The 26740-nt window shown below is 59.6% G+C and overlaps 1 protein-coding gene across 2 annotated transcripts; it reads right to left on the minus strand.

Annotated features, from left to right (window-relative positions):
- Positions 1 to 1707: 1707 nt before the first annotated feature.
- On the minus strand, positions 1708 to 25516 carry TLE2 (TLE family member 2, transcriptional corepressor). Of its 2 annotated transcripts, none has more exons than XM_045491415.1 (20): positions 25212 to 25516; positions 25040 to 25137; positions 24531 to 24594; positions 24093 to 24137; positions 21837 to 21899; positions 18569 to 18643; positions 18164 to 18347; positions 17789 to 17808; positions 13263 to 13370; positions 11980 to 12024; positions 11286 to 11435; positions 9674 to 9812; positions 8746 to 8906; positions 7606 to 7682; positions 6659 to 6908; positions 6217 to 6464; positions 5980 to 6127; positions 4292 to 4442; positions 3323 to 3399; positions 1708 to 2020 (listed from the first exon to the last, which is right to left on the minus strand). In XM_045491415.1, the coding sequence occupies exons 1-20, from the start codon at positions 25233 to 25235 to the stop codon at positions 1913 to 1915; spliced, it is 2235 nt and encodes a 744-aa protein (XP_045347371.1). In that variant the 5' UTR covers positions 25236 to 25516; the 3' UTR covers positions 1708 to 1912. The 2 variants fall into 2 exon arrangements, with proteins under 2 accessions (XP_045347371.1, XP_045347372.1); XM_045491416.1 differs by having other exon boundaries at positions 18164 to 18344; positions 25212 to 25484.
- Positions 25517 to 26740: the final 1224 nt, after the last annotated feature.

The raw sequence follows: 26740 nt of genomic DNA on the forward strand, positions 1-26740 counted from the left end.
GGTCTCCCAGCCTTAAGTCCACGTTCACTGAGAATCTCCTCAAAGCCACTGACCGCCCTGTTGGGAGTGGGGGTGGTCGTGGACCGCTCCTTCCTGTCCCCTCATCTCCCGGAGACGGGGCTCCCAGCCATTTGTGCCATCGAGGGGTGGGGTTCTCCGCCCTTCCCAAGATGCCCTATCGCTTTAGATGGGTGCATCTCACCTGGGGGTGAACTTCACCCCCGGTGGGGCACATGGCAAATCTGGACATTTCTGGTCGTTGTGACTGGGGGTGGGGGGCTATGCCTGGCACCAAGTGGGTGGGGGCCCCACGGTGCCCAGGGCGCCCTCCCGAGAGTGATCGGGTCCCTCCCCAACCAACCCCCACCCCCCACCCCGTCAGCCCTGTGGGGCAGGTGCAGAACACAGTAGTTCACAGCAAAACAGCAATTAGTCTCTGGCAGGCTTGTCCTCCCCCCATGGGGGCTCTGACCCCACCTGCTCGCCCTGTCCCCTCCAGCATAAGCACCCCCAATCGTGCCAAGAGGTCCGCTTTCCTTAGAGAACTGCCCTCTCCCCCAAAAAGCACCTCCAAAACTCCACCCGGGGACCCTGCCATCTCCTTCCAGAAGGTTCCCAGGGGCGTCTGGGCCTCCCACCCAGCCACCCACTCACCGTCCTCCACAGCAGCCCCTAGGAGCTTCAGGAACACAGACATGTTATGCCCCCGTCCCCGCTGGCCCACATTTCTAGGGGCTCTCTCTGCTTAAGCCTGGACTGGAGACCTCGCTCCCCCTGTAGCCGAGGAGGAGCAGATTTCCCTCGATTTCCACCTGGCCAAGCGCCTTACCTCTGAGCCTTCGCACATGCCGTTCCCCGTGTACCCACAGTCTTGCGTGACCCTCCCAGCTAGTGGTTTCTCCTGTTAGCTCTCAGCTTACCATCACCTCCCCTGGGGTTCTGGTGTTTGCTTGGCAGCTTATGCCAGGCCAGGTGTCATCGTGCACCAGGCTCTCAGGAATTATCGGTGGGTCTCAAAGGAAAACCGCACCCCAAAGAGCTCCGTTCTCCTCTGTACTCCCCACCCTTTGTACACGGGCAGTGGCTTGGGATGATTCCGTCCGAAGGGCCGGCAGCGAAAGAGACACAGGAAACTTTGGGGCCAGGGCACTGAAAAGCCATGTGTGGGGCGCCTGGGCGGCTCAGGTCATGATCTCGTGGTTCGGGAGTCTGAGCCCCGTGTCGGGCTCTGTGCCGACAGCTCGGAGCCTGGAGCTGCTTCCGATTCTGTGTGTCCCTCTCTCTCTGCCCCTCCTTCGCTCATGCTCTGTCTCTCAAAAGCGCACATTAAAACAAAAATGCAAAGAAATAACTAAATACAAGCCACGTGTGACTTCCTGCAGCTACACGTGACGGCAGAAACGGGCCCCGAGTGGCTCCTCGCCGTCGAGCCCTGCAAACCACGTGGACACGAGCGGGAGAGAAACATCCGCCGCGTTCAACCACGGAGGTCTGGTGGCTCCTTGTCACCCGGCACCACGTAAGCCCTGCTGCTCGACAGCACTCCGACTCTCCCGGCCGCCCCTGCAGAATGCAGTCCTCCGGGGTCCAGAGGAGGAAAGGGAGGCTGAGGGACGGGATGCCACTCACCCTCGGCCACACAGCCTTCCGCGGTACCAGCGCCCAAGAAAAGCAACAGCCCTGGTTCCCCAGCCCGGGACAGAAAGGTAGTTGTGATAAGCACATTTATTTCCCCGAAGTCCACCTGCCCCGTCCAGCGCCGTGTCCAGCAGGGGAAGATGGCAGGGAGCCAGCCAGAGGGCAGACGAGGCTTGGCGCTCACGGGTATGAACGAGGACGGGGTGCCGGGCTCTCTGTCCTGGATGCCCCTCCCCAGGAGCCAGGCCAGGGGCGCAGGAAGGTGGGGGGCTGCTCAGTAAACCACCTCGTACACCGTGGCCTTCTTGTCCCCCGAGCCCGTCACAATGTACTTGTTATTTCCGGAGATGTCACAGCTCAGCACGGAGGATGACTCCTTGGACTATGGGCAGGGGTGGGGGAGGGAGAGAAGGGGAGGTGAGGCGTGGCCCATACGAGCACCGTCTGGTGTCCGGTCCGTGCCCCTGACCGCCCTGCACGACGTTCAGAGGGAAGAGGCAGGGCCAGTGGGATTGGGTGGACAGGTGACAGATCCTGGGAAGGGCGGGTCCCCTGTTCTCGTGACACCAAGAGAGCCACAACTGAAGCCCCGCCCTTTCCTAGGAGGCTCAGAGAGGGTGTGGACCGGGCATGAGGCCACACAGCACAGCAGAGGGCCAGCCGAGGCTTACAGCGCAGTGACCCTACACCAGCAAACGTTTCCTGTAAAGGACCCGGCAGTAAGTTTTCAGGCTTTGCCAAAGGTCCAAATGAGTCTCTAGCCAACAAGTCCGGGGGCCAAATAAATCTACGTCACATTATCGTCCTTTCGTTTTAAACCCCTTTAACGATGTAAAACTCACTGCACGCCCACTAGAATGGCTGTAACAAAAAAAGACACAATAACAAGTTGTTGAGGACGCGGAGAGTTTTGAACCCGCGAACACTGCTGATGGGATGGAAAAGTTGGAGGACAGTCCAGAGGTGAAACAGCTCCCAGCAATCCCACCCCAAGACCTCTCTGCCCAAGAGCAATGAAAACACGTCCACGGCAGCGCGACTCCCGGCAGCCAGAACGCGGAAACAAAGCAGGTGTCCATCAAGTGGTGGACGGATAAGCAAGACGCAATCCACCCAGACTACAGGCTGTGACCCAACCTCAGGAAGGAAGGACAGCCTGCCGCCTGCCACCACGTGGGCGGACCCGGAGGACACTGAGCAGTGACAGAAGCCAGACACAGAAGGACACGTCCTGCGTGACCCCATCACAGAGGGTCCCCAGAGGAGTCCCGTCCAGAGAGACAGAGGGTAGCCGGTGGGAGCCAGGGGATGGGGCAGGGGGCGGGGAGTCCGTGCCTCCTGGGGACAGAGCCTCAGTTTGGGGAGATGGAAAGCTCTGGAGACGGATGGCAGGGGTGGTTACGCAACAGTGTGAGTGTGTGTGCGCTTAGAAATGGTCACGATGGCAAGTCTTAATGTATTAAAAAAAGGAAGCACGCACAAAAAGAACCCAGGCTGCATGCGGACATGGCCTAAAGCCTGCAGTTTGCAGACCCTGCTTTAGTAGCTGGCTGGCGGGGAAGGGGGGTACCTCGCAGGACCCGGGGGAAGTTCCGCGGCTTAACCACCAGCTCAGCCACCCCGGGGGGCCCCTGCGTGCAGCACGTCCTGGCCTGCAGGGCGGTGGCTGCACGCGGCTGGGTACCTGGAAAATGCTGGCTCCGTATGGCGTCCTCCAGGCATTCAGTAAGTTGTCTTTCCCGGTGCTCACAAACCAGCGCCCTGGGGGAGGGAGAGCAGGGGGTTCCAGCAGGAGAGACCAGAGAGCCCCCCCTCCCCCCGCCCCCGGCTGTGGGCCGCAGGCAGACAGGGTCCAGCAGGCCTGGTCTCTCCCTTTCTTTCTGGCACCTCCGCTCTCACAAAGGGAACAGTGGGCCCCTCCTTCCCCCCCATTTTCCAGATGGTGAAGTCAAGGCCCCCCGGGGGCGGGGGCCCATCTGGCCTTCAAGAAGGGGGAGCCCCCAGGAGAGCGTGGCCAGATAAAACATAAGATGCCCAGGTACCTTTGAATCTCAGATAAATCACAAACCATTTTAATACAGATGTGCCCCAAGGATTTCATTATTTATTTTCTTTTAACGCATGCGTGTCCCGTGCGGTACTTGGGGCACACTTATGCTGAAAATCATTTGGCTGCTTTTTTTTTTTTTTTTTTTTTTTTTTTTTTAGTGTCAGTGTATGTCAGGCAATATTGGGGATATATTTGCATTACCAAATAAGTTGCTTTTCAGCGTAAGCATGTCCTGGGTCGCACTTGGGAAAAACTTCCGCTAACCAACGATTCGTTAAGATTCAAAATTCCACCGAGGGGGTGCTTGGGTGGCTCCAGTCGATTAAGCGTCCGACTTGGGCTCAGGTCACAATCTCCAGGCTCGGGGGTTCGAGCCCCGCATCGGGCTCTGTGCCCACAGCTCGGGGCGTGGAGCCCGCTTCCGGTTCTGTGTCTCCCTCTCTCCCTGCCCCTCCCCTACTCGCGCTCTGTCTCTCCGTCTCAAAAATAAACATTAAACGGAAAGGCTGCAATTCCGCTGGGCGTCCTGTGTGTTGTTGTGGGGGCTGTCCGGTGGGTGTGGCGTTTCGGTCGCCCCGCCCCGCGCCCTCCAGGCACACGCACCGCAGGAGGCGAACTTGAGGGCCAGCACACAGCTCTCGTGAAGGTGCAGCTGGTACTTCTCGGGCTTGCGCACGTGCAGGACCTCCACGTTACTGCTCTCCATGCCGACGGCCAGCCAGTCCTGGTTGGGGCAGTGGCCCAGGGAGAAGATCTGGGGGTGCAGAGGAAAGAGGGGACATCGAACCCCCCCTGCAGAGGCTGGAGGAGGCCCAGAGGCGCAGGGGAGGGGCCCACCGCTCTCCCGCGGCAGCCCCGCGAGGAGAGGCAGCTGGCCCAGGGCCTGGAACGCAGCAGGCAACTGCATGTCGGATCATTAATATTAATCAGAATTACACGGAACCCTGGGGCCTCACATCCATTATCTGCTCAGAACGCACAACAGCTCTGGGAGGGAAGGAAGGAGGGAGAGGGAGAAGCCGGGCGAGGACAGTCGCCCCCCTTGAACAGATGGCGGAAGGGAAGCTCGAGGCCAGGGCGCGCTCAAGGTCAGAGATCCGTGAAAGACGAGGCCTTCGGACTCCCAGCTCGGAACTTTTCCCCGCTTGCCAACACCTCCTTTTGCTTGGACGTGAAAGGACTCAGTGGCCTCATCGTTCCGTGCCCCACCCCAAGCGAGGCAGAGTTAGGCTGTTGTATCCTAACCCTGTCGAAGTCCTACGGACGGGACGCTTGTGGAAAGAACCACCAATGGACAGCAGAGAGAAGACGGGAAGTTTTCACGTGTGCTCTCCTGCCCGTACAGAGTTCCTGCACAAAGACGGGGGCCCGGTGGGATGACAGATACTCACCATGGGGTCCCCAGAGAACAACCCATCTAAGTCTCAGGGCCAGGGGATGGACAGCCACATCCACCTGCACCCTTGAGTTCCTTATCAGAGAAACTTTTAAGCTAAAGAAAAGAGAAGGTAGAACAGAAAGAGTTTGGGCGTTAGCTACTATCTCCAGGCTTCAAGGAAGGGGGCAACAATGGAGATGGGTTTTGAAGGATGAGTAGGAGTTCACCAATTGGAGAAGAGGGAAGGAAAAGCACGTCAGCTAGAGGGAACAGTAAGTGGAGAGGTCTAGACGCATCTGAGGGCATGGTGTGTGTGTGAGAGACTAGAGCACAGAGGCCTTAAATGTCAGGCCAAGGAGCTCACGTCCTGCCCCCAAGGCAGTGGGAGAGAGGATCTGGGTGACTCTGTTCAGCCATGAGGAGACTCCAGATCCTGTCCAGCTCCTTCACTTCATCCTTTAGCCTGGATTCTCACAGAGCCCTCAACGGAGACCTCTCTGCCCGACTCCTATGTCGACCTCTCCCCGCCGACCTAGATCAGTGGCTCCCCAGTGGATCCTGGGGGGTGGTCAGGAGCTCTCAGTCGGGTCAAGAGATTGAAGGCTGGGAAGAGAATTGGGCTACCAGAGAAGAGGAAGGAATGAATGGGGGCGTGACTTAGCAAAAGCATCTGGGAAAGTGATCTGAGGGTCTTAGTAGACCCACAGCTTACTCTGAATCAGTGCCTTTGTGTTTCCACGGGGTTGGGGGCGGGGTAAGGCCTATGGATTTGTGAGAAGGACACAAAAGATGGACGCGGGTCACAGGTATCTGGTCCCCACTCAGTTTCTGGAAGTGAGTGCCTTGTGGGGAGGGGAGGGGGCTCCGGATTCCTGAAGCTTCCATCGCCCTCCCGGCAGACCCACTGCGGCACCTGAGAGCAGAAATCGTGCTGCTGCAGCTGGCGGCCCTCCCGCAGGTCCCAGCAGCGCACCGTGTTGTCCAGACCCCCGGTCCAGAGCCGAGTGCCGTAGTCGGAGATGTCGATGCAGCTGGCACCATCGGTGTGGCCCTGGAACTGCCTGGAGGGAGAAGGGCCCAGGCGTCAGGCGTCCGTCGTGGGGCTGGTTCTGCTCCAGCACCGAAGCGAGGGGCGCGGGGGGCCACCCACCTGACCATGGTCTGGTTCTGCAGGTCCCAGACCACGATGTTGCCGTCGCTGCAGCAGGAAAAGCAGACCTTGGCGTCGGGGCTGACGGCCAGGGCGTAGCAGGCCGGGGCCGAGGAGGTCAGCTCGGCCTTGATGCGCGGGGTGGGCGCCGCCAGGTCCCAGATGGACAGGGTGCTGGCCTCCCCTCCCACGATCAGACTGCGGCCGTCCGGCAGCAGCTTGCAGGAACGGATGTAGTTGTCCCGGTTCTGGGACGGGAGAGAAGCGACGGTGTGGGGCTGGCCCTCCCCGACGGGGCCTCCAACCCCGAGAGCGCCCCCAAGCGCGCGGCGCCCCCCCAACCCGCCCCCGCTCTCCCCGAGCCTCGAGCCCCGCCCCCGGCGGCCCGGAAATCCCGCCCCTGCGGACAAGCCCCGCCCCCGCCGGCGGGCCCCGCCCTCACCAGGCAGTCGAGCTGCGCCACCGGCGTCTTGGCGCCCGGCTGCCCCACGTCCCACACTTTGACGCAGCCCTTGCCGCCGGTGTACACGTGCTGCGTGGAGCCGCTGATGGTGACGGCGCAGACCACCTCGCCGTGCGCCAGCGTGTGCAGCTGCCGCGCGTGCCGCGGGATGCCCGCGCCCACCAGCGCGTCCGAGGGGAAGGGCACCGGCTGCATCTGCCCGTCGGCAGACACGTGGAAGGAGTAGGCCCTGCACGGGAGGAGGGCGGTGACGCGCGGGGAGGGGACCGCCCTGGGGGTGGCGGCCCGGCCGGGTGCCCGCCCCGCTCCGGGGGTTCGGGGGGGGGGGTACCCTGGATCCCCGGTGACGGACGGGACAGTCAGCGTGGCCTAGCCCGTGGCCCGCAGCCTGGCAAGCAGGCACCGAGTAAATGCGTGTTGAGTAGCGAGGATCCAGGGAGACGCCTTGAGAGCTCCAGAGACTGGGGCCCATTGGGAGCCCCCAGCCCCGGGTGGCCAGTTAGACTGAAATCAATTTACAACTTCAGTTTCTCAGTGGCGAAAGCCACAGGTGGCCAATGGCAGTCAGGTTGGACAGCTGTAGGTATAGAACATTCCCATCATGGCGGAGAGTTCCTGGGTACTTGGGGCTGCGGCGCCCTGGGGTTGGGGGGGGGGGCATTCTGCACACTGTAGAATGTACAACTGTATCCCAGGCCCCATAGAGGCCGGATGTGGGCCTGACCACCAAAAATGTCAAAGACATGCCGAATGTCTCCGGGGTGGGGGTGGGGAAGGCAAAAGTACCCCCCACCCCCGTTTCTGCATTTTTCTTGTTACATACCTCTCTCTCCAGAGACTTTCTGGAAAGACAGCAGGGAACCCCAGCCCCCACCCCACAATGTAAGCACCCGACAGGAGGCAGGGATCCCTGAGCCAATACTCACGGCTTCCCCCCAGGGATAGTGGGCAGGGAAGAGGAGATAGATGACCCTCGGAGATGTGGATGAGACTCAAATGCCATCTGCCAAAATGCCAAAGAGGAAGGGTCCTGGGGCAGGTGACTCAAACCCACCTCTGCCTCCCCCCATGCTCACCTGCCTTATTTCTCTGTTTATGAGAGGATCCCCAATCTGATCCCCAGTCAGCCCCTCCCTAAGAAGGCAGAGATGCCCTCTCCTCCCGCTGCACTACAGACAGGAGAGCAGAGGCTTGCACTTTGAAGGAACCCCAAAGCCTCTGCCCAGGGAATCCTAGAATCCCAGACTTGGAAGGACCCCGAAGAGTCTGACCGGCTCTAGAGCAAGAGCTGGCAAACTATGGCCCCCTGTTCGTTTTTGTAAATAAAGTTTTATCGGTACAAAGCCACACCCGTTCATTTCTATGTTGTCTATGGTGGCTCTGAGCTATGAAGGCAGAAGGGAGTAGTTTTGACCCAGACCAACTGGTCGGCAAAGCCAAAACCATTTCATGTCTGGCCTCTTGCAGAAAACACTCACTGACCCTTTTGCACAACATCCCTTGGGTCTGGGATGCCCCCCGTGACAGCATTTTCTTCCCCCTGGAGGCCCCCTGGTCTACTCCAGGGTGGCTCACTCTGTCAGCCATCTGTCCTTGTGCTGCCCTCTGGGGCCCACCCAGTCCCTGTCTGCTCCCTCCGCCCCAGCTCAGGGTCTCAGGCCCTATTCCTTCAACTCCTTCTCATGAGACCTCGCTTCCAGTCCTCTCCCCAGGCGAGTCCCTCACCAGTAATCTACCAGAATCATCGCAGCCCCTTAAAAATCAGGGCCAACAACTGTATGCCCTCTGCCAGGAGGTTGAATGGGCCCCTTGTGCCCCGTGGCTGGGGCTCCCTGCTCCTCATAATGCGGCATAAGCACAGCTGCTCGTCCCAGTTACATGTTACTTGTATTAAGCTTGTGGGGCTCCCGAGACCCTCAGATCATCTCCCCGCATGCACTTGCCAAGCCAGGAGTCCCGTCCCTTTCCCTATCCCCTTGTCTCCTCCTGTGTAACTGGTTTCTCCTCCCGGCCCCCAGCCCCTGTGCCCTCCGATACCTCCCGGTGCCCCCACACTGAGGACTCACCATGGGGGACCGTCCATACACCACAGAGCCGCTGACCTGGGGGGACAGGTGGAGGCTAACGTAGGAGCTGGGCACAGAGAGGTCCCCGTTAAGGGCGCTGTGGGAGCTCAGGCTGAAGGAGGTGGTGAAGGGACTGGACAGGGTCAGGGGGCTCCTCAGGGCTGAGTGAGAAGAGACAAAGATAGGTCTTCAGACACCTTGGACCCAGATCCGGCCTTCCACTGCCTTGGCTGGTCTTTCGGGGCTGCTGCGTTCCGGTCCAGCATCCACCACACCCTGTCATATGTCCAGATGTTTGAGAATACCGTTCCCTCTGGCTCATATGCTGTTCCCTTTCCTTCCTCGGTTGCTGAACTCCTACTCACCCTTCGACACCTAGTAGACCCAAAGTCCAGCAACATCTCAGGATGTTGCTGCTCGCCCCACCCCTAGCCCGTTCTGGCTCACTGCCTCTATCCCCGCCACGATCACACGGGGCTGGAAGCTTAGGGGTCTGCGTCTCCGTCCCCACCATCTGGGAACTCCTCAAGGGCGCGTTCCAGGGCTGATTTCTTTCTGGGAACCCAGAACCAGCGCAGGGCCTGGCCATATGACAGCAGAGCCCACGTTAACGAGGGGGGACCTGAGGCTCAGAAAGTTTGAGTCGCTTGCCCAAGGTCATGCGGCTGACGAGCAGTATCCAAGGCCGGCCTCAAACCCCAGGCTGTCTGACTCCAAAGCTTGTGTTGTCCGTGCAGAAGGCTAAACCTCTTGGAGTAGATCGCTTCCCCTCTGGGCCTCCGTTTCCCCAGCCGTCCAGCCAAGACAAGAAACCGAGGCCCCGGGGTGAGGCGGCATTGGCCTCAGAGTCCTGGAAGGGGTCAAGGCCATCCCAGAGCTGAATCCAACCCCCCAGAAGAGACCTGTTCAGGCCCCAGTGGACACTCACCGACACTGTCCGTGCCAGGCGTTGGCTTGGTGGCAAGCTGGCGGAGGTGACTGGCTGAGCTGGGCCCTGGGGTGGGCGCGTCCTGGGGCGGGGAGGAGTCGCAGGACTTGGGGGCGGGAGTGCCGGCGGGAAGATCGTTCTGGGGAGAAAGGTCCGGACTGAACGCCCCACCCCCACCCTGGCACCAGCACCTGGCCCCTTGCTGCCCACGATCTGGTGAGAAATTGGCACCGGAGGAGGGAGCTAGGGGGGGGCTCACAGGAGGTGTCTGCACGCCGAGCACGTGGGGTTCAAGGGCATGGGCCCCACCGCTGATGCCCTGAGCACAGGGACACGCGGGGTCCACAGGCCGGGAGCGCCAGGCGGGCAGCAGAGTGGGAATGGGCACGCACTGCCCGCAGGGCTGCACACGGCGTGGGGAGGGGGACCGGCACCCGCTGCCAGAGCCCAGCGGGCACAGGATCAGGTATGAGGAGTGCGGGTGTAGACAGGCCTCAAGCAAGGGCACACGGGGCAGGGAGCGGGCGTTGCGGAAGAATGCGACAGTCGGAGGACGCAGGAGGGGGGGAGCACAGGCCTGCACCCAGGCGAGGGACCGGCAGCCAGCACTGGGGTGCCCCTGGCTGCTCTCAGGGGGCGGGGTGCCCCTGCAGCTGTCTCTCCCTGCGGGGACACCTGAGGAGAGGGGGAGGGGATCTCCAAGGAGGAGCACACGCGCTGTCGTCTCTCTGCTGTCACCTCCTTTGCCTTTCAAGAAACTTCCCGTCCCCGTCCCCGTCCCGTCTTTCCACTACACAATCACGTGTTTCCTGCCGACCCCACTCCACGAGGGGGAGTGGGTGGGGACACGTGGGACAAGGGAGGCCTTCTGGGGGCTTCTCCCGGAGAGCAGAGCTGCCCCTCCCCCTCTGGCCTCCCGGAGTGGAGGAGGTCACAGGAGATGCAACCATCAGCCCCAGCCTCGGCGGTTGCCATAGCAACCTGCTGGGAGGGGAGGCCTAGAAACCGACGCACTCTCTGGGTAAGCTGGGTAAGCGCAGGGCAGGGGTCTGGGGAAGATTTGGTGAGGGCAGGGGTGGGACCAAACGGAGCCCGGCTGTGAATGCCTAAGGGGCGTGCTCTGAGGGGTTCCTACACTCGGCACTGGGAAAGTTGTTCCCATAGTAATGCTCTTGCCTTTCGGGAAGGGGTGGGGGGAAACAGGGGACAACCTCTCAGGTGGGGCTGCTGTATCTAACCCTCTTCTCCAGGGCCTTAACACTTGCCAGGCTGGAGTCAGTCCCAGAGCAGCCATTCTGCAGCTGAGTGTGTTTATTTCCAAGGGATTTCCTATTTGTTGCAAGAGACGCTTCCCTTTCTCCCTAAGAGGGTGAGTGGTCTTTTGATAATGTACTTAGGTTCAACAGAGCGCGTGGACTTGGGGGAAATACCTGGATAAAGTCGAGGCAGCTTTTAGGAAGGTGGCAAATAATCATGAAGGAAATGCTGGACAACCCGCCGGAAAGACCCCAGCCGGGCTGGTTTCTCTTTGCTCGACATCTAATCTGGTGGCATCTGTTTCCAGGTCCCCAGGGTGCGGAAAGTGAGTTTCAAGGCCTCCCCTACTCCTTACCAGGACAAGCTCCTTGGCTCTGGGGAGCGGGGAGCCGAGGCTGGAGGCCAAAGAGGCCGGACTGTCCACGAGGTCCCGACGGGCGGGGACGCATATGGGCGCCTTTCCACATGGGGTGATAGCTGGGCTGGGGGGCTCCGAGGGTTGGTCCTGGGTTTGAGGAGGTGACATTGAGTGGAGGTGAACTGGGCAAAGAAGGAGAGCCCCTCTCTCTATACCCCTCCCCAACGCCACCCCGCACTCCAGCCTGGGTCCCTACGATCCACCTTGGGAGGATTATGAACCCCCCCGCCCCCGTGCCTTACTTTACACATCTGTAAAATGGGATTGATAGTACATATTCCGTAAACCCACATAGAAACGACTGTGTAAGGGCTTGGCTCTGTTGTCCCCCATTAAACAGATGGGGAAAAGGGAGGCCACGGAAGGGGGCGTACTGTCCCAGTCACACAGTGAGCCAGGGCCGGATGCTACGTCTGCTGCCCCATTGCCAGGGTTCTCTGGGCCTCAGTTTCCCCACCTGTGCTATGGAGAGGGGGTCAGCCTGGGGTGTCCCTCTATCCCCTACTCCCCCTACCCCCACATCACCCTCAACACAGCCATCCACAGAGGGGGCCAGGACCCCCCCCCTTCCCTCTGGGTCCCCCGACACTCTGGAAAGCCTGCCACCCTCTGTGCCCAGACCCCGACTCACCTCGTCCACCACCAGGTTGTAATCGCTCTTGTCTTCATCACTCTCCTGGGGGGACACGGGGGAAAGAGCTTGCCCTGGCCATCCCGCTACCTCCGTGCCCCCTTACTGATCTCAGGAGACCGCCAGCCGCGGTCTGACTGGGATTCTGGGGCTTCGGAGGCCCATGTGCTTAGCTCAGAAAGAAGGTGCCATTTGCTCAGGTGCAAGGGGTTGGGGGCGGGGCTCTCATGGAGAAAAATGAGGGGATGGAACTTAGGGCCCAAGACTTGCTGTGGGGCCCCCCGAGCGCCTCCCGGCCCTCCCTGGGTCCCCGTCTCCTCCTTGGTGACGGGATGGGACGGCCGGGGACCAGGACTCATCCATAAACTCCCACCTGGCTCTCTCTCCACGGAGCCAGTCAAGCTCTCGGGATCGTCTGCCCACCACCATCCCCATGGCCTAGCACAGACCTCATCCCCTCCTTAGGCTCCTGGCCTTCAGCCTCGCCCCCTCCAGGTAGCCTTCCAAGCTTGCCCCAGAGGACTTTCTTTACACCTGTCCCCACATCTGTACTACGTCCTTCTATGGCTCCCCACTGCCCTTGGGAGAAACCCTGGCGTGTGGGGCTGCCCTCTGGTCTGGCTGGAAAAGGAAGGGAAGACCCAGGCTGCAGCCTGAAGGCCACATCTCCCAGCAGGGGGGGGGGGGGGGATGACTGCCCCCTGCCCTCCACCCCCCGCCCCATCTCCAGTTTTCTTCTTTAAAATACCCGTTGCTGACGGGTATAGAACAGGCTGCCATGTTTTTTAAAGATCGAAGGCATCTCTGAGAAACAGCAGGACTGGCCAACACTGGGCCTGCCAGCAGGCAGCTGGGAGGAGAAGGCTGTCCCTGCAGATGGGACAGGTGCTTTCCAGCCAGCCAGTCCCAGCCCCCCCTTGCAGCCTGGCCCCTGGGGCGCCAGAGAGGAAACGGCAGGTGCAGTGAGGGGCGGGGGTGGTCCTGACCCAGGAGGAGGGCCCCGGAGAGAGTATTCTGTGCCTCGTGGAGGGGCAGAGGGAGGGGAATGCCAGAGCGCTGAAGAGCCGGAGCCAAAGCCAGGAGGTGGGCAAACAGATGTGTGCCCCAGAGGCTACTAGAGTTGGGCCTGGCCCCACAGCTCCTCTCATCGTTCAGTGCTCCGTGCCCAGTGGGGAGCTATGGAAGGCCCCAGAGTGAGAGGGTCACCGCCAGAGCTGGGCTCTGGGAGGCCCTGAGGGGCGGGGCTGGGGGGCCCACCCATCTTCCGCTGGCCCCGCACTTACGTAAGGTCCCGACAGATCCTTGTCCTCAGCTCGCGGCTTCCCACTGCCCCCTGGGCCACCGGGTCGCATCTCTTCCGCCACACTCTCAGGCGGGGAGGGGGACGCGCTCTGCAGAGACACAAGGGCCGGAGAAAGGGTCAGGGCCCTGGGGCCCCAGACCCCGTCCTGGCCCAGCCCAGACCGGGGGTCCCCAAACACAGTTCTTAGCATCTGTGCCTCAAGCTTCCCATCTGGGAAATGGGACCTTCCAAGGGCAGGCTCGATGCTAAGGTCTTGACCCCACAGCAAGTTCTTTGGGGAAGTGACGATTAATCCCATTGCACAGACAGGGAGACCGAGCCCGAGGAAGACAGGGCTGCACAGCGAATTAGGGGCCGAGGCAGGATGCCAAGCCAGCCCACCAGATGTCGACAACCAACCTTCCAAGGTCAAGGGCTGGGTGCGCCAGCGCAGAGACACAACATCAACCTGCCTGTGTGCCCTCGGACAGTTTTCTCCTCCCTGGGACTCAGTCTCTCCAGCTGTACACAGGGGATGCCCCACACAGTGATTTCTCAAGCACTGCAGTTCGGGATGGAACCATTTCTTCAACTGAGATCTTATCTTGAAGCCTGATTTCATGGGCAGGTAAGACGTTGGGCCCTGAGAGCTGGGTGGCTCTGTGCAAACCACACGCAGGATTCAAAGCCACGTTCAGCAAGATGGGCCACCAGGAAATAGAGCAGGCCACAGATGCCAAAGCGTGCAAGCCGCTTAAAAAAGAAAGCAGAGGGACGCCTGGGTGGCTCAGTCGGTTGAGCCTCCGACTTCGGCCCGGGTCATGATGTCACGGCTCGTGAGCTGGAGCCCCGCGTCGGGCTCTGTGCCGACAGCTCGGAGCCCGGAGCCCGCTTCGGATTCTGTGTCTCCCTCTCTCTCTGCCCCTCCCCCACTTGCTTTCTGTCTCTCTCTCAAAAATAAACAAAGATTAAACAATTTTTAATAAAAAAATAGTAAAATAAAATCTCTTGTTAAAGATAGTTTTAAACAGTGTTTTTATTTTTATTTTTTTGAGAGAGAGAGTGAGGGGGAGGGGCAGACAGACAAGGAACCGGCGGATCCCAAGCAGGCTCTGCCCCGACAGCAGAGAGCCCCGTGTGGGGCTCGAACACGCGAACCGCGAGATCATGACCTGAGCTGAAGCCGGCCGCTTAACCAACCGGGCCACCCAGGCGCCCCAAAAATAACATCTTAAAAAAGAAAAAGACAAGTAGAGACGTCAGAGATGTGCCCGCACGGAAAGATGGCCTCAATGTATCACTGAGGCGGAAATCGGCCGGCAGAGAGGCGACGGGCTGGGCGCAAATCCCAGCTCGGCTTCTCATTGGCTCTGAGACCTCGGGCAGGTTACGCAACCTGTCGCACGCTCAACCCGTGTCCCGTGTCCCGTGTGAAACGGGGATCATCGCCAACAGTGCCCGCCTCCTAGGGTTGCGGGGACGATAGAGCGAGCTGCGGACGCTTAGCCTGACGCGGGGCCCGGCGCGCGGTGAGCCCACGTTCGTGCAGGGAAATTCAGAAACGCCCAGGATGTCCCTGAGTTTCCCCCCACTCGGCACTGTGGGGGCTGAGCAGCGACCCTGGCCCCGCCCACTCGATGCCAGGCGTACCCCTCGTCGTGAGAGCCACAGATGTCCCCAGACAGACAGATGTCCTCAGAGCCCGGAGCCTGCCTCGGATTCCTGGTTCTGGAAGGGGGCGCTGCAAAACGACTGGGGTCGTTCAGGAGACTTGGATGGGAGGGGGCTCGGGGCAAGGGTCAGGGGGTCACGGTCCCTTTACGGGGTTGAACAGGGTCCACCAAAGTTACGTGCCCACCCAGAACCTCACTAGGAGACCTTATCCGAAAGTAGGGTTTTCGCAGAAGTGATGAACTGTGATGAGGGCATTGTGGGTCGGGAGAGGCCCTAACGCAAGGGGACTACGGTCCTGTTTTTTCAGTTTTTTTAATGTTTGTTTATTTTTGAGAGAGACAGAGGGCAAGCAGGGGAGGGGCAGAGAGAGAGGGAGACACAGAATCCAAAGCAGGCTCCAGGCTCCGAGGTGTCGGCACAGAGCCCGACGCGGGGCTCGAACCCACGAACCGTGAGATCGTGACCTCAGCCGAAGTCAGACCCTTAACTGACTGAGCCACCCAGGCGCCCCGGACTGGTGTCCTTAAAGGGAAAGAGACACACAGGGGAGAAGCCACGTTGAGGACAGAAGCAGAGACGGAATGATTGAGCCACAGGCCAAGGAGCCCCCAGCCCAGAGGCCACCAGACGCTAGAAGGGCTCACGGCTCGGTTTCAGATTTGTAGCCTCCAGAACAAGGGAGGGAACAAATCTGTGTTGTTTTAAGCCATGCAGTGTGTGCTAATGTGGTCTAACAACCGTGGCAAACAAGTGCAGCCCCCTTTCCACATGGTCCCCTTCTCTGTAGGAATTGTCTTCGGGGCACCTGGGGGGCTCAGTCGGTTGAGCTTCCGACTCGTGATTTCAGCTCAGGTCATGATCTCACAGTTGATGGGTTCAAGCCCCACGTCAGGCTCTGCACTGACAGCTCGGAGCCTGCTTGGGATTCTCTCTCCCTCTCTCTGCCCCTCCCCGGCTTGCGCTCTGTCTCTCTCAAAAATAAATTAAAACATTTAAAAATACTTTTTTAAGCAATTGTCTTATATTTTTAAAATATTTTATATATGATATATATATTTGTATAATTATATAATATATTATGTATTTTTATTTAAAAAAAAATTTTTTTTTCCAACGTTTATTTATTTTTGGGACAGAGAGAGACAGAGCATGAACGGGGGAGGGGCAGAGAGAGAGGGAGACACAGAATCGGAAACAGGCTCCAGGCTCTGAGCCATCAGCCCAGAGCCCGACGCGGGGCTCGCACTCACGGACCGCGAGATCGTGACCTGGCTGAAGTCGGACGCTTAACCGACTGCGCCACCCGGGCGCCCACAATTGCCTTACATTAAACAAACAAGGCACGTTGGCAACTGGCAGCATTTATCGCAAACTTAACCCCCGCCTGGGCAAAGGCATTTACAGCTGAGTATTCTCTGGGCATTCTCTTCTCCGACCCAAAGGTGAGACAGGGCCACTTGAAGTCGTCTCCAACACACTGTGTTAAACAGACAGGGCCCAGGGCGGGGACGCAAACTGGTACCACTGTCACCTGTACTTAAACATACACGAACATACGTGTCACACATAACAGAGACACGGGGATCGAGATGCCCATCCCTAGGCCCAGCGAAGACTGAGCGTCCCCACCGCTGTTCTCAAGATCTGTGCCTCAAGCTTCGCATCTGGGAAATGGGACCTTCTAAGGGCAGAAGCCATGTGGTCGTGACAACCACAGATGTCCCCAGACACTGCCCAGTGTCCCCGGCGGCAGGGGGTGGGAGTGGGGGCCTGGTGCAAGCTGAGATGAGCTCTAAGAGCAAAACGCATTTGGATCGTGGAGATTTAGCACAATAAAAAGGACATAAAACATACCATTAGTAGTTTTCATGTCGATTATACGTTGAAATATTCTGGATACATGACGTTAAGTAAAATATACTATCGGAATTCATCTCATCTGTTTAACTTTTTAAACGTGGCTACGAGAGGGGCGCCTGGGTGGCTTAGTCGGTTAAGCATGCGACTTCGGCTCAGGTCATGATCTCGAGGCTCGTGGGTTCGAGCGCCGCGTGGGGCTCTGTGCTGACAGCTCAGAGCCCGGAGCCTGCCTCGGATTCTGTGTCTCCCTCTCTCCCTGCCCCTCCCCTGCTGACGTGCGCGTGTGCTCTCGCTCTCAAAAATAAACGCTAAAACATTTTTTTTAATTAAAAAATATAAATAAACGTGGCTACTAGAAAATGTGCAATCACATAGTAGATTGTGATGCTGCGAACAAAGGCAAAAAAACCCACACGGAACCCCCCCCCCAAAACACACACACACCAAGCTCACAGCACAATGACGGATGCTGAGGAAGACTGTGGGCTGCACCTGTGTGCGGTTTCCTGCATCCTGTACTGTTTTACCCGAGACATTATGGTTGGGGGGGGCTGGGTCAAGGGTACACGGGGCTTCCCTGCACGTCTCTTTGCAATGCCCGATGCATTGGTAACTGTTTCCAAATTAAGCAGTTTTTAAAAAAATTACACACAGGGCTCACCTCTATTTCCATTGGGCACCGCTCTGATAGATGGTGATACCGAGTGGATGATGTTAGGTAAGTTCACGAGCGGAAGGTGCCACGTGCATGCATTTATTCAATTGCAAAAAAACAAACAAAACCCCCAAAAGCCAGCTCGCGATTGAAAACCTTCCATAAAGAAAACTCTAGGGGTAGGGGCATCCCCTGTACCAAAACGCTCCAGACGACCCAGCTGCAACACTGGGCGGGCATCCTGCTGGGAGGACCTTAGCAGCTCAGAGGCACTGGCTTCAGCCACATTCGAATGCAAGGCCAATATCACACAAGTTCCCGGATGCCTTTCGACTTACCCTGCTCCGAGCTCTCTCCGCTGGCAGGTTGGAGGTGAGGCAGAGAGAGAGAGAAGGAGAAGAGGTGAGGGTTTCACAGCCCATGGTGCCAGAGGGCACACCCCTCCAGCTGATAGAGCCCTCTTCCAGGCTCAGGATCTCCCTTCTCCAACACCCTTGCAAAGGAGTGGATGGTTCCTTTCCTGAACCATTCAGGTAGATGCCCAGAGAGGGGCAGTAACTCGCCCCAGGACACACAGCCAGTGAGGAGTGAAGTTGACCTCGACAGCCCTGCAGGCCCTCTCCTTCACTCCCCCACACTTAAGTCCCCATGCCACCCTCCCCCCTCCCCCACCCCCCTCCCGGGCCAGGGCCGCCCCGTGCTGCCCCGCTCACCTCTGGGTCCCTCGGCCTCCACGCCTGCCCGGTCGTCCTTGGCAACGGCGGCCAGCTGAGCCTGGGCGGCCAGGGCTCCGGACAGGGCCAGCAGCCCCGTGGCACTGCCACCCACCAGGCCAGTGGGGCGAGGGGTGAGGGGCACGGGGGGAGCATGGTGAGACAGTGGCTGGAGCTGCTGCTGCTGGAGAGAGGAGAGGTGGGCCGGGGCCGGGCCACACAGGCGCCCAGCAGGGCCCCTGGGCCGGGGGGGTGGGGGGTGGGTGGGGGTCCCCCAGAGTCTCCAGGGAGGCCGGAGCCCAGGCCAGCTGCCCGCCCGGCACCCTCCAGCTTTAGCACCTACTGGGTGCCGGGGACCCAGGGGTGGGGTCTCCCCAGGGCAGGGCAGGGGCTGGGCGGACTCACCCCGATGAGGCTGTTCAGCTCCCCCACGGTCACCTGCTTGGCCCGCTCCACGGCCTGGAGCACCTGTTGTTGATGCTGGGAGGTGGGGGGCCGGGAAGGGGGTGCTCAGGCTCCCCGTCTGCTGGGAGCCCCCACCCAGCCAGGCAGTGCCCGCTGAGGCCCCCCGCCTCCCTCCACCCCATCCTTGTTCCCAGAGCTTTGTTATTTCTCTTCTGTCTCTCTCCCTTTCCATTTTATTTTCTTTTAATTTTTTCAATGTTTATGTTTATTTTTGAGAGAGAAAGAGAGAGAGAGAATGAGGGGGGGAGAGGCAGAGAGAGAGGGAGACACAGAATATTTGAAAAAGACACACACACACACACACACACACACACACACACACACACACACACGGTGCACGACCGGGGGAGGGGCAGAGAGAGAGGGAGACAGAAACTGAAGCAGGCTCCAGGCTCTGAGCGTCAGCACAGAGCCCGACGCGGGGCTCGAACCCACCAACCGTGAGATCATGGCCTGAGCTGAAGCCTGACGCTTAACTGAGCCACCCAGGCGCCCCTCTCCCTTTCCATTTTAAACCGTGAAACAAACACAAAGCCAAAGAAACAGGCCCACAAGCGCAGTGAAAACCAGTAATTATAAATCGGGGTTTCCTGGGGCACCTGGGTAGCCCAGTGGGTTGTGTCCGACTTCAGCTCGGGTCACAATCTCACGGTTTGTAGGTTCGAGCCCCGCGTCGGGCTCCGTGCTGACAGCTCGGAGCCTGGAGCCTGCTTCGGATTCTGTGTCTCCCTCGCTCTCTGCCCCTCCCCCACTCACGCTCTGCTTCTCTCTCAAAATTAAATAAACACTAAAAAATGTTTTAAAAATAAATAAATAAACAATCGGGGTTTCCAGATCAGCGTCTCCCTCAGCACCGTGGACATTGGGGCCAGGTCGTTCTCTGTGGGGGCATCCTGGCTGCTGTAGGGGGAGGCGGGGCTGAGCAGCATCCCCGGGCCCCCCTGCCTCCGTGCCAGGAGCACCCCTCCCTCAAGGTGACAACCACAAATGTCCCAGACGGTGCCCAGAATGCCCTGGGGCAGCACGGCCCCCAGCAAAGAACCACCATCCAAATCAGCACCCAGGTAAACCACCCAGGTCAGAAAGTAGAAACTGCCAGGGGCACCTGGGGGGCTCAGTCCGCTAAGTGGAGACTCTGGATTTCAGCTTAGGTCACGGGTCCATGGGTTCGAGCTCTGCATGAGGCTGCACGTTGCTGGTGTAGAGCCTGCTTGGGATTCTCTCTTTCTCTCTCTCCCTCTCTGCCCCTCCCCTGCTCATCCTCTCTCTCTCTCTCTCAGAAACAAATGGATTTAGAAAAAAAAAAAGAAATACAATTTAATGTGTATTTAAATGGCCACATGTGGCTGGTGGCTCCTGTATGAGTATAAGGCTGTTTATCCACACTCCTGAGGTCGGGGGTTTGAGCTGCTCCCCCTGAGGACGTGTGAGACACAGGAAGCTCCCGTGTGTGGCACACCTGTGTGTCAACGTGTCCAAGCCAAGGGTTGGTCAACTTTTTTGGCAAAGGGTCACAGAGAATATTTTCCGCTTTGCAGGTCAGAAGTTCTTAACTTCTCTGCCATTTTTTTTTTTTTAATTTTTTTTTTTCAACGTTTATTTATTTTTGGGACAGAGAGAGAGCATGAGCGGGGGAGGGGCAGAGAGAGAGGGAGACACAGAATCGGAAACAGGCTCCAGGCTCTGAGCCATCGCCCAGAGCCCGACGCGGGGCTCGAACTCACGGACCGCGAGATCGTGACCTGGCTGAAGTCGGACGCTTAACCGACTGCGCCACCCAGGCGCCCCAACTTCTCTGCCATTTTATCAGGAAAGCTGTCACAGAGATCATGCACGTGAGTGGGCATGACCCTGTGCCAATAAAACTTTATTAGCGAAACAGGCAGAGGGCGCGCCTGGGTTGAGCATAGGACTTCGGCTCAGGTCAGGATATCGTGGTTCGTGGGTTCGAGCCCCGCATCAGTCCCTGTGCTGACAACTCAGAGCCTGGAACCTGCTTGGGATTCTGTGTCTCCCTCTCTCTCCGCCCCTCCCCTGCTCACGGTCTTGTCTCTCTCTCTCTCTCAAAAATAAACATTAAAAACATTTTTTAAAAAACCAAAACAGGCGGGGGGGGGGGGGATTTGGCCCTTGGACTGCAGTTTGCTGAGTCTCGATCTAGAAGAAGGGAGTCGCTGGGGCACATATGTGTGTCTTTATTCACTTTAGTTTTTTTTATCTTCATTTCTGCCGTTTTCTCCCTACTCACTAAGCCACCTTGTCCCCACCCCCGGCTTCAGACACCATGTCTACAATCTCAGCCCAGCCAGGATATCCCTCCATCCCAAGCTTCCAGGAAATCTCAGATTCAGTGGGGTCCAAAATTTTTGTTCCCCATCACAGTGAGGCTGCCCTACTGATTCACCCCGCAGTGGAACCTGCCCTCATGTCTCTTGCGGACGGAATGCTCCGGAGGGAAGCAGGGGCAGCTGATGCAAAGGTCCTGAGGCTGGCACGCACTCAGAGCATTCTTAGAAGGGCCGATTTTTTTTTTTTTTAAAGTTTCCGTGAGCTGTTCACACTGCTTATTATGTCACCGGCCCTGATTCCAGCTTTTTAAAATTATTATTGTGGTTACAAACACATAAGCATTATCCTCTTAACCATTTCTAAGTGCACAGCTCAGCAGCAGCAAGCACATCCACGTTCTTGTGCAACCATCCGTCTCCAGAACTTTCCATCTCCCCAAACGGAGACTCTGTCCCCATGAAACGCTGGCTCCCCGCCCCCTGCCCCACCCCTGGCTCCCACCCTCTACTCTCTGTCTCTGTGGACAGGACGGGACTCCTCTAGGGACCTCCTGTGAGTGGGATCGGACAGCATTTGTCCTTTGGTGACTGGCTTATTTCACGGGACATATGTAAGGGCTAACTTTTATCGGGTGCTTCCTTAGCACCCAGTATCACCCTTGCACGGATCAGCTTGTCTGATCACCACGACGACACAGACAAGGCAAGCCGCCAAGGGCACGAGGCCAGGATTCGGACCCAGGCAGCCTGGTTGCACCCGCTCGTCACCGTCAGCGATCACCTCCCTCCGTCCCTGAAGCCCCTGCCCCAGCCCCGTACCCTCCAGGCCACCCGGCAGTGCCTGTGGCCATGGCATCGGCATGGCGCCAGCCCCCCGCCCCCCATCTTCCAGCTCCCCTCCGTCCCAGCAGCCCACTCACCTCCTGGGTCAGGAAGGGGATCATCTGAGCACAGATACCACTGAGGCGCTTCACAATCTCGGCCTGGCAGGAAACAATGAGGAGGACGCTTGGAGGGGGCGGGGGCTGTCACCAGCAGGTGCAAACGGAGGCACCGAAGCCAGAGTGGCACACAGGCTCGGGGGCAGACGGAGGGGCTGCTGAGGAAGTGATCTGCTGAGCTGATGCCCAGGGCGGCCTTGAGCCGGAAGGGAAGGACGGATACTCCAGCCGCGAGATGCCATCGACAGATTCCCAGGAAGCAGCCACGCAGACGCCCAACTCAGATGGGGTACTTAGAAGCCGTGGGGTCCTCGTGAACAAAGGAGGGGCCCGCGTCTCTGGGTCTGGGTCTTGTCTGCAAGCTGAGGCCATTGCCAGGCAGAGACCCCCACGCACCACACTCAGCAGGAGGGCTTTGTAGTGTTGGGATAAAAAATCTGTTTACTTTGCTCTGTCCCCAGTTCCTGGCACAGAGGCTCTAAAACTCTTGGAATTTCTCAGTGATGGGTAACGGCGGGGGGGGGGGGGGGGCTTTTTCTGTCCTCAACAAGCCCCTTTCGATCGTACCTGAGTTTACTAGAGGGTTGAAGGTTGAGCTAATCACCGATGGCCAGTGATTTAACCAGTCAAAGAAACCTCCACAAATGTCTATAACTGGGTTGGTGGAGAGCTTTGGGGGGGTGACCCCATGGAGGTTCTGGGAGTGTGGTGCGCCCCCGCCCCCTCCGCACCTCTCTTGCCCCTGGCTGTGCCTGAGTTAGATCCTACATAACAAACGGGTGATCCGGGAAAGTGAACCGCTTTCCTGAGTTCTGTGGACTGTTCCGGCAAATTATTGAACCTGAGAAGGGGATTACGGGAACCCCTGACGTGTATATATAGCTGGTTGGTCAGGAGTTTGGGCCAGAGACCCAGACTTTTTGATCGGCATGTCCAATGGAGGCAGTCCGGTGGGGCTGAGCCCTGAACTTGGGGGTGGTGGGGGGAGGGGGTCCGCACTAACTCCAGGCAGAGAGCGTCAGAACTGAGCCAAATCGCAGGACATCTGCTGGTGCCAGGGTGCGAACTGGTTGGGGTGCAGAAAACCCCCATATTTGGTGTCAAAGTATAGGGGGTGCAGTAGAGGGAAATCCAGGGAGTGGAGTAGAGACAGTCTGGTCTTACTTGCAGGTTTCACCGGGGGTAGGGCCTGGGCCAGGGGTGCCCCACGGGGGCTGAGCACAACGGGGGCTGTGTGGGTGGGGACGGGGGGCAGCTGGGGCACATCCAGGTGTGTGCCCAGCCAGTCCATGCTTTGCTTCTGTGCTTCTGCCTGGGTTAGAGGGGTGCTGGGTGCTGGGTGCTGGGTCTGGGCAGAGTTTGAATTCCCAGCAGGAGGACAGAGACTGGATCCTAGCACATGCCCCTCACCCTGCAAGAGAGTCTATTTCACGCACCCAAGGGACCACACCATGCTCCGGGCGGACGAGCCCCCTCCGGCGCGCACCAGATCCCGTAGAGCCCGCACATCCCAGAACAGCACACCAGGGCAGGCACCCCCAGGCCACCCCACCCTCTCAGCCCACCCCCCCTCCTCTTCCCACCCAGTAGGCTCCGCCCACTGTCCTCATAGTCGCAGGGACCAAATCTAAGATTCCATCAACCTCAGAATCTTTCAGGGCCCCTCTTATCTATCAGAGAGCCTTGAGTTCAGCCTCAGGTTGGAGGGCTCAATCTTGAACAACTCGAGTCAATTTCGGAACCTTTTGGTCTAACTTAGAACCTTGAATCAGACTTAGAAGCTGAGGAGAGTCTCAGCACATCGCAGCCAACCTCAGAACCTTCGAAGCAGCAACAGAAGCTCGAGGTCCATCGCAGACCATCAGGTTCCACCTCCAAACATCAGACCCCGTGGGCTGAAGGGGACCTCCTCCAAGACCGTGTGGCCGGGCCCCCACCCTGGGACAGACGTCTCCCCTACCTCCTCCCTGACCTGGCTGCCAGCCTCGGCCATAAGCCCTCCTTGACCAGGACACCTGGCCCCTGCCGTCCCCGCCCACTTCTCGCCTCTGCTGAACCGTATCTCTAGAAGTTCAGAAGTGTTTTCCTTTCCTTCGTGAGGCTGAAATCGGGTAAGACCCCTGTTCCCTGGGTCTGCTTTGCCCCAGACTGCCAGATCGCTGGGTCTCTCCTCAAGCTCCAGACCCTCACCCTTCCCACTGAGCACCCCCCTCCCCGACCCCCCACCACAGTTACCTGCTTATGCATTTCAATGTTGAGCCCGTAGGACATCTCATAGTACTACAAAGGAAAAACTCAAGTGGGATGTACGCTGGGCCAGTGGGTGCCCAGCCCTGCTCAGGGTGATGCTGGGTTTTCCAAGGGCTCCCAGGCTGGGGGATCACAGCAGGGAGCAGAGCCTCCCAGCCTCCTGGGAGCCCAGAGGGCCAGACCAGAGGAAGAAGCAGGGAGGGGGGGCAGGTAGGATGTGCCCAGAGACCCTGGCCCCTCAGAGATGCCAGTGGGGAGAGGGGACATCCTTGTCCCATTGTTTGTAAGAGTTGGGGGGCTCCCAACTTACAGACAGGGAAAATGAGGCCCAGAGTGGCAGGGTGAGTGGGGATTCACACCCCAGGCGCTTTTACTCACAGGGAGCCCTCCCGCTGCCCCATCCTGGCACGAAAACCCCCTCACCATGACATAATGTCGCTGCATTTCCGTCTTTTCACTGGCCAGCTTCTCACATTCCAGCTTGAGGCTGGAAAGGAGACGGGGCATGGGGGTCCTGCTCCGCCCCGCCTCTACCCCCACCCCGCCCCCACCCCGCGAAAGACCCAGGGACACCCCATCCGGGCCAGTTTCCAAAGCGATGGGTTTGGCTCTTGGCCCCCTCCCCGCTTCCTCGTTATCGGCCCACCTCCGGGTCCCGGTCCCTTCCCGCCCCTTCTCGGGCTCCAAGTGTCCCAGCACTGACGGTCCCCAGCCACCTCAGCTGCGCTGCCACCTGGAAGCCCTCCCTCGCCCCTGGGGGAGGGGGGTCTCCCTCGGCCCCCGCACCCTGGAGGCCCCGCCCCCGCCTGGCTGCGCACCCCGCCCCCCCCCGGGCCCCCCAGCGGCCCGGCCGCTCTCCCCGGGGGCTCCCAGGTGGGCTCCCAGGTGGGCTCCCGGGTCCCCCGGGGCGGGGCGCCCCCGCCCCCCCTCACCTGTGGTACTGAGCCTGAAGGAACTGGAATTCTTCTTTGATGCGGTCGCAGATCTCCAAGATCGAGAACTTGAAGGGCTGGCCGGACTGAAGCGGGGTCTGGGGGGGACGGCGGCGTCTGAGCTCCCGGACGCCCGCGCCCCCCACCCCGCGCAGCCCGGGCCCCCACTCACCGGGTGCCTTCCCTGGGGGTACATCCTGCCGGTCCGGAAGCCCCCCACCCACGCCGCCGCCGGAGCCCGACGATCCGGGGGCGCGAGGCGGCGGCGGGGTGGGGGGCGAGGCCGGGGGGGGGGGTGCTGCCCGGAGAAAGGAGGAGGGGGCGCGGCGGCGCGGGGCAGGCCCCCCCCTCCTCGGGCGCGCGCGGGGGACGGGGACGCGGAGGGGCGCAGGCCGGGCGGGGGGCGCGCGGGGCGGCGCGGAAGGTCGCGCGAGCCGCGGCCGGTGTCGGCGGAGGCGCGGGCGGCGGGCCCCGCGCGGAGCCGCCTCCCTCCGGCGGGGCTCGGCCGGGAGCCGCGGGCAGAGCCGCCTTAAGGTGGCGCCGCCGCCCCCGGCCCGCCCACCCGGCCCGCCCGCCGCGCCCCTGCCACCTCCGGGCTGCGGGCACCCCCCTCCCCCGGGAACCCATCCCTTCCCCCACCCCGGGCCGGCGACCCGTGGGGAAACTGAGGCTCGCGGCCAGTCCCCCTCCCCCTCCCGGAACGTCGTCCCTCCCCCCCCCTCCCCGAGGACCCAAGAGAGAGACACACACGCAAGGAAACCAAGAAATACCTGGGGGCCCACAGTGGGGAGCAGCGGGGCGGGCAGGGGACAGTTGGGGTCAGAAATGGCCTTTCCGAGGGAGTGGGCTAAGACTTAGGAGGCGGCCTGGCCCGGTGCTGGCGGGGACACCTGCGTCTCTCTGGGCCCCTCTCTGGGCCTCAGTGTTCCCACCTGTAAAATGGCAGACACAGGGCTGCTTTTGCGAGGCGGTACATGAACAGCCCTCAGCCTGGCCTGGCACAGAGTAAAAACCCCCACAGGGGGGATTTGGTGTTTCCACTGCTACCTCCAGCAGACTGGGCTGTCTCCTCCCTCAGACTCAGCTCCCAGGGGAACGGCAGTTGAATCCCTGCGATCAGACTCAGGTGTCTGAGGGCAGGGGCTGCACCTCCCACCACAGACCACAGACACCTGACACTCACCTGGGAGGGGGGACATTCTTACTCCCATCTTGCTTATGGAAAACCTCATGGGCTTTCGTTAAGTCGATCAACAAACGCGTATCGACCACCTGTCGTGGACGGCACACTGCGCTGGGCACTGGGCACAGCAGACAGCAAAACAGAGAGAAACCCTTGCTTTGTATCAATCCCGGCATCTGTGTCTGCAGGGGAGTGAGCCAATAGTGCCCCAAACCCTGTTAAACTTAAGAGCATTGCCTTCCAGCCAACAGGTGTTTCTGGAACATCTATTACCCGCCAGGCACCCTTCCAGGTAGCGGGAATATAAGGGAGAGCGGAGGAATACAGATTCCTGCCTTCTCTGAGCTCCGGGAACCAGACAAGACCACAGCTTGATAATTATGGAATTATTTGTGTGTACAAAGGAAGAGTTTGGGGAGCAGGTATGGAAATGAATGAGAGGGAACCTGCTTATCCGGGGTGTCTGGGAGAGGCGTCTTTGAAGAGGTTTACATTGGAGATGAGATCTGGAGGATGCG

This window comes from Leopardus geoffroyi, chromosome A2 (genome assembly GCF_018350155.1).
Source record: "Leopardus geoffroyi isolate Oge1 chromosome A2, O.geoffroyi_Oge1_pat1.0, whole genome shotgun sequence".
Lineage (NCBI taxonomy): Eukaryota > Metazoa > Chordata > Mammalia > Carnivora > Felidae > Leopardus > Leopardus geoffroyi.